The sequence below is a fragment of the Trichechus manatus genome, unplaced genomic scaffold (assembly GCF_000243295.1).
Source record: "Trichechus manatus latirostris isolate Lorelei unplaced genomic scaffold, TriManLat1.0 scaffold00048, whole genome shotgun sequence".
NCBI classification, from domain to species: domain Eukaryota; kingdom Metazoa; phylum Chordata; class Mammalia; order Sirenia; family Trichechidae; genus Trichechus; species Trichechus manatus.
Window position 1 is genome coordinate 9,509,805 of NW_004443984.1, and position 15,033 is coordinate 9,524,837.

A 15,033-nucleotide genomic window follows, 5' to 3' on the forward strand; every position below is an offset into this window, starting at 1 on the left:
AAAGGAGACTGAGATAGGGACCAGAGAAAGTTATGTCAGAGAATTCTGGAATGGAAGGGTTGGAAAGGTCTTCAGGTCAAGAAATGGATTTCTACTCATGAACCAATTTCATTCAACTGGTAGTAACTTCCTGAAACACTGAGGAAGAGAATGAGTCCAGGCTCAACAAGGAAAAAAAAGAAAGTAATGATCAATTATTTATGTCTGCCTGGGCTTGGGAGAGGGGAGTGGAACAACATACGACCTGTGTTTGTCCTCCCTGAATTAATCCTTCCTTCTCATTTTACAGAACGGACAAATAAAGCCTCGAGTTTAGAATCAACCTGTCCAAAGTGACATAAGAAGTTAGTGGCAGAAGTGGTCCTGGAACCCAGACTTCTTATTTCCCAGGAATTGTTCTTTCCACTAGTCCATGCAGCAGGAATGACATAATCAGAGAGGAGAGCTTTTCTTAGTGGAAGAGCATGTACAATCCCAAGTCAGCAATACAAGAAAAATGAGCACCGAACCAAGAAGGCTCTGGCTCCCTCACCAGCCCTGTGATATTGGGAAAAGCACTACCCTTTTGGGGACTCAATTTCCTTACTTGGAAAATTGCTTTGGGCAAATATGTTGCAAAAAACCCTCTTTAAAGTTTTAAAAAGCAAATATTTCACTTTGATGACTAAGATGTGCCTGACCCAAGCAATGACCTTTTTAATTGTCTCATACGCATACAAAAGCTGGATGATGAAACAGGAAGACAGAAGAACTGATGCATTCAAACTGTTGTTGTATTGGCAAAGAATAGTAAATATACTGTGGACTGCCAGAAGAACAAGCAAATCAGTCTTAGAAGAAATATAACCAGAACGGTCCTTAGAAGCAGGGATGGCGTGACTTTGGCTCGCTTACTTTGGACATGTCATTAGGAAAGACCAATTGCTGGAAAAGGACATCATATTTGGTAAAGTAGAGGGTCAGTGAAAATGAGAGAAACCCTCGGTGAGATGGATTGGCACAATAGACACAATGGACTCAAACATACCAACAATCATGAAGATGGCGCAGGACAAGGAAACGTTTCATTCTGTTATATATAAGGTCCTCATGAGTTGGAGCCAACTTGATGGCAACTAACAATAAGGGATGTTTTGGGTTTATGATCCCATCCCAAGTTGATAAGTCTCTGGAAAGGAACACAGGTGGCTACATAGGGCTGAAGCCTCGTTCAGCACTCTGGAACTATGGACAGCTCCCCCTGTCCAAGCCTTGCCTTTGATGGGGGCAGAAGCGGGCGAAGGTACCAACAAGTCCTGCATCCCAGTGTCAAGCTGCCTAGGGTCTCATATATGATTCTTCTGTATACTTCAAAACAAAACCTAGCCATTGCAAGCCTGAGGAGATAGCTTGCATCCCAATGCCCAACCAACTCCTCCTCTCCTTGCTGGTTCTGTAGTCCTGTGAAGAGAGTTTTCTCCAGGGACAAACCAGGGCGAGGGAAAAAAATTTAGGTGACAGCAGAGTCCCTCTCCCTTCTTCTCTCATCCGTCATTCTCCTGAGTTATGATCCTTGACTGAGCTCAGTAAATAGCAACCGAGGGCCTTTTATGCATAAACACAGAGGTAGGCCCCATAGGGAGAGATAGACGAGAAAGAACTGGTCCTTTTCTTTAATGAGTTCATAACTCCAGAGGAGGAGACAGTCATCTGCACAACTAAGAATACAGGGGAGAGTTGGATAATTCCGTAATCAAGGCAAATGATTTCCTGAGGACGATGAAACTCTACTGTATATGTGTATGTATGTGATGTGATGTGTGTGTGTGTGTGCACGTGTGTGCGTGGGGGTTGGGGGGGAGTTATCACTCTTTTTCTGCACCCATGCAGAGCTCTCCTAAGCATGGAGGACATGCTCCCACGCATTCTGATTGGTTAGCAGGCATGTGTTTCTCACTCCACTGTGAGCTCCTTGAGGGCAGGAACTGTGTTTACGTCCTGCTGTCTTTCCAATGGCCACACACAGTGCTTTGTGTACATCAGGTGTGAAAGAGGGCAGTCTGAGCACAGTCTGCTGCCTTTCCCTGTGACCCACAAATGAACCTTGTGTTTAGGGCCAGATGTGACAACTTGGCTTCTTCGACAGGAAGAATGTGTGGGCTGATCCCCATTTTCTGGGGCATCTTGACCCAAAACACATCCCATAGCAGCTGGTGGGCTATCAGCACACTCCTCCCGTCTTGCCCTGAGCACATGTCAGCATTTCAAGGAACTGCTTACTATATAGCATCTGGCCAGACCCACTTCTATATCTGTTCCCAATGGGGAGGAATTGAGGTCCCTCTTCTACAGCACAAGAGGGTTACATGCAGACCATCATCCCTGGTTCGGCTGCTGTGGGGAGTGACTCACTGGCTATGGGGGACTGATGCCCACTATTGAAGCTGACCTTGCTCTGACTCTATGTGTGTAAAGGGTTGTTCCATCCAATGCCTGTGGGTAAGTTGTATCTGGTGACCTCAGACCTTGGCTGGACATTGCTGTTGTTGTTAGATGTCATTGAGTTGGTTCCAACTCGCAGTGACCCTATGACAACAGGAAAAAAAAAACCAAACACTGTACAGTCCTGTGTCATCCTCACAATCATTGCTATGTTTGAGCCCACTTTTGCAGCCACTGTGTCAATCCATCTCATCCAGGGTCTTCTTCTATTTCGCTGACCCTCTACTTTACCAAGCATGGTGTCCTTCTCCAGGGACTAATCCCTTCTGATAACATGTCCAAAGTCTCACAATCCTCGATTCTAAGGAGCATTTTGGCTGCACTTCTTCCAAGACAGATTTGTTCGTTCTTCTTGGCAGTCCATGGTATATTCAGTATTCTTTGCCAACACCATGATTCAAATGCATCAATTCTTCTTTGGTCTTCCTTATTTATGGTCAAGCTTTCACATGCATGTGAGGCAATTGAAAATACCATCACTTGGATCAGGTGAACCTTAGTCCTTAAAGTGATATCTTTGCTTAACACTTTAAGAGGTCTTTTGCAGCAGATTTGCCCAATGCCATACGTCATTTGATTTCTTGACCACTGCTTCCATGGGTGTTGATTGTTTTTGATTGTTTGTTTGATGGGGGAGCTTGACATTAGGCATTAAAAACAGTGATGACCCTAATATTTACTACTGGATTACACATTCCTTGATTATAAGGCCATGCCCAGTTAATATCTAATGTTTGGTGGTGGGAAGAGTCAGACAGGCACTGTTTAATCTTAGATCACACTAGCTGTGTGACCTTGGGTAGGTTACTGAAACTCTCAGGATCAGTTTTCCTACTTGGAAAATGGGTCAATAAGACCAACCTCATAGGATTATGGTCTGAATTAAATACCAAGTTGTGCATTAAATGCCCATCACAGTATCTGACACATAGTAGGCCCTAAGCAAATGTTAGTTTCCCTCCTCTCTTCTCTGTATCCCTCTCCACTCAGTACCTAGTGAGGTATTTTAGCTAGAGTAGGAACTCAACCAAAGTTTGTAGAATGCCAAGGGCAGCCACTGAAGAAAACTTCATTCCTTGTGTGATGGTTAAGGTTGTGTGTCAACTTGGCTGGGCCATGATTCTCAGCGGTTTGGCAGTTATGATATAGTTTGGCAGTTATGTAATGATGCCATCACCTCCATGATGAGATCTGATGTAATGTAATCACTTCTATGATGAGATCTGCTATGAGCAGCTAATCAGTTGAAAGGGCTTTTCCTAGGGGGTGTGGCCAGTATCCAATACGTATGGACTTTCTGGCAAAGCTCACTGGTTTTTGTTCTGCTCTGGGTCCTGCATTTTGCTCATCATCATCTGACCTCCAGTTCTTGGGACAAGCAGCCTGCCATCTTACCTCCTGATCTTGGGTTTGTCAGCCTCTGCAGCCTGTGAGCCAGTAGCCTACCATCTGACCTGCCGATCTTGGGTTTGTCAGCCCCTGCAGCTACGTGAGTCAAGAGAAGCCTCCAACCTGATGCCTGACACCATGGACTTGGGACTTTCCAGCCTCTACAACTGTATGAGCCATTTCCTTGATAAAAATCTCTCTGTCTATATATATGTGTGTGTGTGTGTGCGCGTGCGCGCGCGCGCGCGCTTCACTGGTTTTGCTTCTCTACAGAACCTAGCCTAAGATAACTTGTAAATGGACAACAGTTCTGCCTCTGCTCACATTTCTTCATAGTTTTATTTTGGGAGTCACTTGAGTTTAGGTGTCTTTTGAACTGATAACAAAATTGCAGAATTGTTCACTGCTTCACTTTTACCCATGGATAATCATTGAGGAAGGCAGTTCAGGTGTGGAAGAAAGCTGCTTGGAACAGAAAGTGTGGAGGAAACCAGGTTGGGGGAGCACAACTGATTTACTCTGGATCCCTGGATCCCAGGGGAGGGAGTTTGTTATAGATTGACCTGTGTCTCCTAAAAAAGATATGTTAAAGTCCTAGCCCTCGGTACATGTGAATGTGACCTTATTTAGAAACCAGGTCTTTGAAGATGTTATTCAGTTAAGTTAACATGAGATCATTGTGGAATAGAATGGTGTTATGAATTGAATTATGTCTCCCCGAACTAACCCACTGCCGTTGAGTCGATTTTGACTCATAGCGACCCTGTAAGACAGACTAGGGTTTTCCCCTAGGGTTTTCGAAGGCTGTAAATCTTTACAGAAGCAGACTGCCACATCTTTCTCCTGTGGAGTGGCTGGTGGGTTTAAACAACCAATCTTTTGGTTAGCAGCTGAGCGCTTAACCACGGTGCCTCCAGGGCTCCTCAGAGCTGAAGCCCAGGACCAAGGGGCCTCAACCCAGAATCCAGAGGGTATGGCCAACATCCAGAGTCTGGGTGGTGGGGCCATTTCCCAGCGGTCTCAGAGACGAGAGGATTATTTTCAAGGCTTGAAAGCTAATGTAATTTGTTGTGCTGTGTTTTGGGCTTGTTTGGTGCCTATTATCATTTCTTTCCCACTGATTTCTCCCATTTGTAATGGCCATGTCTACCTTGTGCCTATTCCACCATTGTACTTTGGAAACAGATATCTTGTCTTCTAGATTTCACAGTTCACAGATGAAGATGAATTTTGCCCCGGGATGAAATAGGCCTAAAGTCTCACCCATACTTGATTTAGATGATTCAGAAGATGAGATTTTGGACTTGGAGTTGATTTAAGACTTTTTGGAGGATGTGATGGGGTGATTGTGTTTTACATGTGGCAAGGACATGAATTTTGGAGTGGAATGTTATGGATTGAATTGTGTCCCACCCAAATACGTGCTGTAAATCCTAACCTCTATGCCACTGGTTCTAATCCCGTTTGGGAATGTGTTGTCTTTGTTACGTTAATGAGGCAAGATTGGTGTAGGGTGTATCTTGAGTCAATTTCTTTCGAGATATGAAAGAAATTGGGACAAGCAAGAAAGCAGAGATGGGAGAAGAGAAATGCCAAGCCATGTGAAAAATACCCAGAAGCAGAAGCTCGGAAGAGACGAGGACCTTTCTCCAGAGCTGACAGAGAGAGAAAGCCTTCCCCTAGATCCAGCACCTTGAATTTGGACTTCAAGCCTCCTAAACATTGAGAAAATAATTTCTGTTTGGTAAAGGCATGCACTTGTGGTATTTCTGTTACAGCAACACTAGATAACTAAGACAGGTGGATTCTAATCCAAGTAGTGTCTTTAAAAAGGAGGAGAGAAGACACAGAGAGACAGACAGAGGGAAAATGGTCACACAACAGAGTTATGCTATAGCTGCAAGCCAAGGAACACTTGGGGTTACCAGAAGCTGGAATAGACAAAGGATCTTTGTCTAGAGCCTTCAGAGAGAACATGGCCCTACAAACACCCTGAATTTGGACTACTAGCCTCCAAAACTGTGAGACAATATGTTTCTGTCGTTGAAAGCTACCCACTTTGTGGTACTTTATCATGGCAGCCCTAGCAAACCACTGGATTTGTGCGATAGCCACAAAGATGGACTCGAACCTGCTGGCGATTGTGAGGACCATGCAGGACCAGGCAACGTTTTGTTTTGTTGTACCTAAGGTTGCCACGAGGCGGAGTTGACTCGACAGCAGCTGACAACAACAACAACAGGAAACTACTGCAGGGCCCTCTTAGCAGGTACCTTGACACGGAGAATGTTGGTCCCATTCATGCTGCCACTCCTGTCGATGAGGAAGATGAACTCCCCGTGGGTCTTTCTCAGGTTTGGCTGGACTGACTCGAGGTCAGGACAGAAGTTGAGCATGACGACGGAGTGGTGGGGTATGTCCTTGTGGAGACGTTTCCGGATGATTTCTGTCTGGAGGAAAAAGGAACACCCTCTCACGTGGGCAATCAAGGGGTCCCCAGAGCTACTCCCGGGGGCAATACACTGGTCCCCCATGACTCATCAGGTATTATCTGCTCATAATCTGCATGGAAGACTTTCAGGTGAGTGTACCTGACTCCCATGTTTGCCAGATGTTCACAGAGTGCAATGGTACACGTGGGATTTGGAGGCAGAAAGACCTGGGTTCGAATCCCAGATCTGTCACCCTCCAGCTATGTGATCTTGGGCAAGTCCCTTATCTAGGTCTGTTTCCATTCACTTCTCAGGGTGGTTGTGAGGATGAACTGAGTTAGCACAGAAAAAGGAAACCCCAGGCACATCTGCAGGCCCTCAGTTAAGTAGTGGCCTTTTTCACTTTCACCAGCCATTACCAGTTGTCATCGAGTTGATTCCTACTCATGGTGACCCCATGTGTGTCAGAGTATAACTGTGCTCCACAGGATTTTCTATGGCTGATTTTTCAGAATTAGGTTGCCAGGCCTTTGTTCTGAGGTGCCTCTGGGTGGACTTAAACCTCCAGCCTTTTGGTTAGCAGCTGAGTATGTTAACTATTTGCACCACCCAGGGACTCCTTCACTTTCATACTCAATGTAAGCCACTCTGGCTCATCATGGCTGTGAGTTTTGTTTTCCTGGTTTACTGATTCTCTCCCAGTGATAAATTCCTACTCACACATGTTCTTCAATTTTTACCTGTTTGGAAAGCCTGCCTCAATATTCTAAGTGGACTTAATTACTTCGTTTCCTCATCCACAGAAGGAGGATAAGAGTACAGACCTCACAGAGTTGTGCTGATTAAATGCAATGCTTATGAAATCTACTACCAGGCAGAGAATAACTGTTTCTAAACAGTAGCTATCATTGCTTCTGTTGTTGTTATTGTTATCTGTCCTGTGGGTCCTAGCACTTCTCACATTGCCTGGTAACTTTTTGCTCCTATCTTTGTCTCCCCTCTCACTTGTGAGCTACTTGAAGGCAAGCCATCCCTAGTCTCCTGCATTTCCAGGACTTAACATAGGCCTAGGAGCCCTGGTGGCACAGTGGTTAAGCATTCTGCTGCTAACTGAAAGGTCGGCAGTTTGAACCCACCAGTGGCTCTGTGGGAGAAAGATGTGGCAGTCTGCTTCCGTAAAGATTTACAGCCTAGGAAATCCTATGGGGTAGTTCTATTCTGTCCTATAGGATCACTATGAGTTGGAATCGACTAGATGGCAACGTGTTTGGTTTGGCTTTGGTTTAACATAGAGCATGGTACAGAGAAGGATCCAGTGAATGTTAAAGGAAGGACAGTACCATAGTTCTTCATCCTTTGGTGTGGCCTCATGGCTGGCCCTGACACCCTGATGATGAACTTGATCCTTGTTCTCCATATTAAATCTCATTTTTGCTGTCCTCATCGTGCTTCTCTCTACCCTGTCTCTTCATCTCACTGCCTCTGTGTGTACATGTGTTTCTTTGTGACTTTCTTAGCTCCTGTCTATTTGGGTCTCTTCCTCATCTCAGTAGATGACATCACCACCCACCCAGCTGTTCAAACCAAAAACCTAGGTTTTATACTTGAATCCTCTTCCCCCCACCCCCATCTAGTCTTTTAGCAAAGGATTATCAGTTCTACACATAAAACAGATCCTAAACTTGTCCCTTCTCTGTCTACACTGCTATCACCCAAGTTCAGGACAGTGTCATCTCTTGCCTGGACCCTTGCAGTAGCCTCTTACTGACCTCTTCCATCTTCTTTTATTTTCCTGTGGTCCAGTCTACATAGAGCAGCCAGAGTAATTTTTCTTGTCGTTTTCTTGCTTAAGCTTCTGCTCCTCACTATGGTTTACAAAGCCCTACATGGCCTGACCCCTGCCTACCTGTCCACCTCATCTCTGCCCACCTGCCCCCTATGTCTCAGCCACCGAGGCCTTTTTTCTGTTTCTCTAATAGGTCATCATTACTCTGCTTCTATGTCTTTGCACATATTGTGCTCCCTGCTCACACCTTGTATGGTGGGCTCTTTGCCATCTGCCAGGTCTCATTCTCAGACAGGCTTTGTCTAAACACCTGGCTAAAGGGCACCCTGTCCCTATCACTCATTCTCCTATCATGCCGTTTTACTTTTTCAGGGTCCTCATGCCTCTCCAAACTGATCTTGCTCATTTGTTTACCTCTTGTCTGTGTCCCCATTGTAGACTGTAAGCTCCATGAGGACAAGGAACATGTCATGTTCCACGTTGTAACCCAATGCCTAGAACAGAGCCTGGCATCTATTGGGCATTTGGTGTTTGTTGACTGAATAAATGAGGGACTGAATCTGGGTGGATCTTTTAGTCGGTCAAGTGACCCTGTGTGTGCATCTTTGTGAATTTTTCAGTCCTGCTGTCTCTCTTTGCATCTCTGTCTCTTGTACATGGTGTTTTCCCTTGTGTCATTGGCCCTGTCTTTGCTGAATAGCAGTTTTTGACAGCTTGCCTCACCCACTCCTCCTGATTGATGTGTGCCCTCTGGATGTCCCCAACCTGCCCCTATTTCCTTCCCACATGGAGCCAGCCTCTTTGCCACAGGCCACTGCCTAGCCTGGCTGTTTTGATAAGAGAACCTGGGGCAGCAGCAGCCCCATCTGCCAGGGAGAGAAGCCACCTCCGGGAACCTGATTTCCGCCTTGCAGAGGGGCTGGCGGGTGCCCTGGCTCCTCTAATGTCTCCTCTCGAGCTGCCATTATCCAATTACAATAAACTCATCACTTCTCCACAGCTGCGGGTTGATCGCTGTCATTCCTGGAGCTCATGAGAATAAGAGCCATTTGCATAAGCAACCCAAGGTGGCAAATTAATTCTCATTTGCTTCAGCGGTCCCAGAGCTAATTGATTTAAGACTTGGCAGGCACAGCAGCCGGGCCCAGGCCTGGGAGGCCCATTGTGCTCCCTCCTTGTCCACACACTGCAGCTGTCAAAGCTCGGTGGCACCCTGGCATTGCCATCCCCCACTCTGAGAACTTGGCTCCAGCCTCTTCTCCCAGCTGATTCATCTGGGTGAGGGGCCACCTCTGGGAGGGCAAGTGTTTCCAGTGGGGTCTCTAATATGGGGGAGACATGAGCAGTCAACTGTCTATTATTTCCTGCCCACTTCCCAACTCACCATCCCCCTCCACCAGCTGGGCCAGCAGGGAATGGGAGGGGCTGTAAACCCAACTTAACTGCCCCCACATCACATGGCCTATTCTAATTCCTTAGCCTCCTTGTCACCAAATCCAACCCACAAGAGAACAATTCTACCCTCCCTTCAGCTCATTAGTTATTTTTGGGTGCCAGACCTCAGTGTTCTCATCTAAAAAGGGGGCCAATAAAAAGAAATGTGCCACCATTCTTAAACCCACCATGGCATTCAGGACCTGGCATGGTGTGCAGCAGGGCCATGTGCGGGAGGGGTTGCTGAGTGCACTTTGTGGCTGTCGGCTCCCCTTCCCACCCCTACCCTCCATGGGATGGGGAGGAAGTGCAGAGGACAAGGATCTTTCTCAGCCTTTCCCTGCTCTGCCTTTATTCTTTACATAATAGCAAGCAAGGGGTCACAGGTTAGAAGAGCAAGGAACTCACTTAGATGGTGGGAGAAGGGAGGCTTAGGCTGTAAAGATGAAGCTGGGAGAGCACCCAGCTATAGGGGCCTTGGGGCTAGAGTAACCTAGAAAAGGCCAAGGTTACTTCTACCACTAGCCTTGAATTTTGCCTGGCTTAGGCACTTTGGAGGGGGCATTGGTGGTTCAGTGGTAGAATTCTTGCCTTCCATGTGGGAGACTCAAGTTCGATTCCCAGTCATGGACCTCAAGTGTAGCCAACACCTGTCTGTCAGTGGTGGTTTGTGTTTCTATGATGCTGAACAGGTTTCAGTGGAGCTTCCAGACTGAGACAGACTAGGAAGAAAGGCCTGGTGATCTGATTCCAAAAACCAGCCAATGAAAACCCTGTGGATCACTACAGTCTAATCCTCAACCTATCATGAAGATGGTGTAGGACCAGACAGTGTCTTGTTCTGTTGTGCATGGGGTTGCCATGAATAAAGGGCCAACTCAACAGCGTCTAACAATAGGCACCTTAGAGGGAGCTGAAGGCAGGCCTAGGGAAAGGTGACCTGGCAGGAGGCAGGAGGACAGAGCCCAGGGATTGTTGCATCAAGAAATCTATTCTCGGTGAGCCCCTCAGCACCCCAGCCCACTGAAGAGAAACATGGACAAGAAATACTTCTCGTCCAGGATCTGCCATCAGCTTGCTGTGTGACCCCGGGAAAGCCCCTCTCCTGCCTCAGTCTGAGCCTCCTCTAGGTTCAGTGAAGGCTAAGTTTCCAGTGTCACCAGCTTTGCCACCATCGACTTCATGCTTTTTTGACCCTCACCTTTCGCTCTGCGCTGTTGTCCTTCTTGGTCCCTCTAATGAAATCTGTTCTGCCCTTCAAGTGTTGGTCAAACTCTCCCAGGGTCATGTCCCCTTTCTCCATCAGGACATGTGGCATGTGGGGCTCTGCAGAGATTAAAAGACCAACACAGCATTGTCATGGTGCAAGGGAATGCAGGGGCCTTGATTTATGGGAGGATCTTCCCAGGTGGTGGAACTCCCAAATGAAAGGGGGAGTGTCATCCCTGGCTGCCTGAAGCAGTCTGGGGCCATGGGAAGACTCCTTAGCTGGGAGTGATTCACTGCCCATCTCTGGGCCTCAGTTTACCCATCTGTAAAATGGGAAGGGGCTGGACTAAATGATCTTTTTAGGTCTTGATATTCTGTGAATTCTTGGAGAGAAGAGACAGAAGAGCTGCCCACTGAGGGTACAGGGTCTCATTGCACTCGGGGTTTCGAAGATCCTCTGCTCAGCTTCCCCAGGGCAGGGGTGGTGAGGAGGAAGTGCCCCAGTGGGTGGACAAGACCTCGGGGCCTTTGGAGCTATAATCAGGGCAAGAGATACTCAATTCCACCAGCTAGAGCTGGGAGGCAAATAACTGGTCTCCATTCCAGTATTCCTTTGCCCTGACTAGCCGCTGGGCAAGGAGTCACAAGTTCTGTTCCCCACAGGGTCAGCACCTCTGCCTTCCCCCAGGCACTCCAGGAGCCGCACATGGTGTCCCCTACCGCTAGGGTGGATGAGGATCTCCACGGGCCGGTCGAAGGTGTGCTTGTTGGCCAAGGTGATGATGATGCTCTTGGCTGAGCGGGCAGATGGGGCGGCATCGGCGCGAATCTCGTGGGTGGGACTCTCCACCCCTGAGTGGCACAGAAAGTCCAAGATAGATTCAGGATTCCCAGGAGAGATGAGGGCTTGGTAGGGGACATCGAGACCCAGGCCAGAAATGAGTGGCACTCCAGCCCATTAGGGGCTCCTAACTTGCTGTGTGACCATGGATAGAACTCCTCCTCTGTCTGGGCTTCAATTTACCCATCTGCAAAATGTGGGCTTAGATAGATGGTATCTAATGGCCCTTCCCATCCTGACCTCAGGATCCAATAGGGGTCAAAGGAGCTGCTTCCTCATAGGGCACATAAAGTACCCGGCATGCTGCCAAGCAAATAGAAAGAGCTCAACACTCAGTCGGGTCTGTGTTTTTGGTGGTGTCTTGCATTGGAATGTAATGCTGCTCTAAAAAAACACTCACTAACAAGAAGCCTCCATCCTAGTGCCCTTTTAAAACCCTGAGTGGGTTGGGGAGGAGAGCCATCAGAGCTAAAAGTTCTCAACTGTGGCTGCACATTAGAATCACCTGGGGAGCTTTTGAATATTCCAATATTCAAGACACACCCCAGACTATTTCTTTGGAATTTTGGGGTGGGGTCTGGGCATCAGTGTTTTCAAGGCTCCCCTGATGCTTCCGATATTTAGACAAGGGGAGAGCCAGGAAGCAGCTTTAGGGCCGTGGTCTCCAGGAGAGGTCTAGGAACACCCCATTTCTTGATGGAAATTTCCCCAGGAAGCCACTGGGGTGGCGATGGGGGCCTTGAAAGATGTCCCTCTGAGGGCTCATCTGTAGGCTGCTGTTAGGGAAGTAGGAAGTGGGGGTACTGAAGCTCTCTCTGCTTCAGGTTGTCCTCTGTGTGGGCCAGTTGGCTCCCCATGCTCTCTTCTTCCTTTCTCTCCCTTGGCAGCTTTTAGCCTGAAGTCCTCCTGACCCTCGGACCTCAAGTCTTCTTCCCCGCACCTACCCCGTTCTGGGCAGCTCCTTCTCACCTGCCAGCAGGCATGGCCCACGGATCTCCAGTTGGAAGCTGAACTCATATTCCATGGGATTGGAGACCTCAGTGTCCAGAAGATTCTCCAGGCCCAGCTTGTTCCAGGAGTCTAGGGCCAGAGCCCTGAAGCAATGCTTGTCTGTGCTGGGAAGCGGGGGAGAGAAGGAGAAGGTGAGTAGCTAGGCACAGGGAGGAGGCCAGAGCGCGAAAATGAGGAGGGGATGGCGGGTCCCGGGCAGCCCTGGCAATCTTGCAGCCAAGCCCACTAAGGGGGCTGAGGGGCTTCCTCCTACCCCCAGACCCTTACTCTCACACTCCCACCTGCCCCCAGGGTTAGGCCCAGGTACTTCTGTGGAGCACCCATGATGGGCTGGCACTGTGCACAGTGTTCCACATACATTAACTCACGCCATTCTCATGATGACTCTTAGAGAAAAGCATCATGGCCACATTTTCCACATGGGGAAACTGAGGCTCGGCAAGGTGAGGTAACTAGGCCAAGCTTACACGTGGCAGAAATGGAATCCTCCTCTGTCTGGCTGTCCTATATCACACTGCTTCTGTGAGCTGTGAGCCCTTGGACAAGTCGCTTTTCTTCTATGTCTTAGTTTTGTCATCCGTTAAATGGGGATAATACTTATGCAGTTGACTTGAGTACAACAAGAGCTTGTGCCTGGTACAGTGTCTGTCACGTGCTGAGTTCCTGAGTTTCTCAGCCCCCTTTCTTTGTTATCCCCCCTCCGTCTCTGATCCTGCTCCCTCTCCCTCCCCTACATAGGCACCCCTTCTAACATCTTTGCTAGATGTCCTTCAATATGTACGATGTTGTTGTTGGTTGCCATCGAGTCGATTTTAACTCATGGCAACCCCATGTGTGCAGAGTAGAACTGTGCCCCACAGGATTTTCAAGGCTGTGAACTCTCAGAAGCAGATCACCAGGCCTGTCTTCCAAGATGCCTCTGGGTAGATTTGAACCGCCAACCTTTCGGCTAGTAGCGCTTGACTGTTTGCACTACCCAGGGACTCCATGTATCCTTGTAAAATACATGGTGGCCTTTGGGTGTGATGGTGTTTTAAATGGACAAGATTGCATTTATTATGAATCTTCTTCAATTTCTTTCCTTTTGTTTTACCTAGTACTGTTTTTAAGCTCTGCCCATGTCGCTGTCTATAAACCAAATTCCTTTGGTGTTGTTTGGGCGTATTTATCACAATGCACTTAATTGCTCACCTGGTGATGGACAGCTAGCCTACCTTCACCACCTGTATCCACAAAATCACCACCATAAATATCCTTGTCCATGTCCCCTGTGGACTTAGGTAAAAATAGCCCTGGGATCACTGGGTCAAAGGGCACACAGTGGGTACTACTGGATTGCTTTCTGGTTGCAAGTCTCAGTTTCTACTTCGACCAGCAGTGAACAAGAGTTTCCTTCTCCCCATATCTTCACTAACATTTGGTATTATCTATTTTTTCTTTCGTTTCTCTATCTGAGCAACCTTGATATTCACAGGCATTTGACAGAGAGAATCACTATTAACTCTGCCTGCTGGAATGGTCGAGAATGAGCTTATCAGAGCCAGCCAGGGGCATCAGGCTCAGCCGAGCCTCTAGTTCCCTGATTCACTGAGGTCCTGAATGTGCCCAGCTCTGTTAGTCCCTGCCTCTTAAATGCACAAGGCTTGGCATCAACGGTAGCACTTATAAAGATGACACATGGGTTGGTATTCCCTGGTCTGAGACTGGTTTGTGCCACCAACTTCTCTGCTGTGCCTACAAGTGTCCTCACCTCGGCCTTGAAGGACCTACAAGATCTGACCCCACTCTCCACCACCACGTCTGTAACTTCTCTTTTCCTCTTTCTCATTCACTGTGCCATACTAGCCTTCCTGCTATTCCTCAAATACACCAAGTCTGCTGCTGCCTCAGGGCCTTTGCACATACTGCTCCCTGTGCCCAGAATGCTTTACTCCAGATATTTCCATGGCTTGCTCCCTTCATTTAGGCCAGCCCTCAAATGTTGCTTAATTCCTGTCTAAAATAGCATCTACCTGTCCCCCTCTATCCTCTATCGCACTTATCTTCACAGAACTTATCACCTAACCTGTTACATGTTTATGAGTTTGTTTATTATCTGTATCGCCCCATTTGAATGTCAGGCCCATAAGGGCAGAGACTTTGTCTTGTTCACTGCTGTATTCCCAGCACCCAGAACAGTGCTTGGCACATAAATCAAACCCATTGCTGTTGAGTCAATTTCAACTCACAGTGACCCTATAGGACAGAGTAGGACTGCCCCATAGGGTTTCTTTTTTTAAAAATTTTTTTCCCATACAAAAATTTGTACATATCCATGAGAAATCTACTGGAACTAATATAAATATTCAGCAGAGTAGCAGGATACAAGATAAACATACAAAAATCAGTTGGATTCCTATACACCAATAAGGAGAACAATGAAAAGGAAATCAGGAAAACAATACCATTTA

At 47.5% G+C, this 15,033-nt stretch overlaps 1 protein-coding gene across 1 annotated transcript in view; it reads right to left on the reverse strand.

Annotated features, from left to right (window-relative positions):
• The window catches only part of VWA5B1 (von Willebrand factor A domain containing 5B1), a 54,142-nt gene that overhangs the window by 30,910 nt on the left and 8,199 nt on the right, over positions 1-15,033 (reverse strand). The window contains exons 4-7 of the mRNA XM_004377175.1: positions 12,542-12,687; positions 11,452-11,583; positions 10,724-10,848; positions 6,144-6,320 (exon numbers count right to left, since the gene is read on the reverse strand). Of these exons, the coding sequence (XP_004377232.1) occupies positions 6,144-6,320; positions 10,724-10,848; positions 11,452-11,583; positions 12,542-12,687 (580 nt within the window). The remainder of the gene's footprint in view (positions 1-6,143; positions 6,321-10,723; positions 10,849-11,451; positions 11,584-12,541; positions 12,688-15,033) is intronic.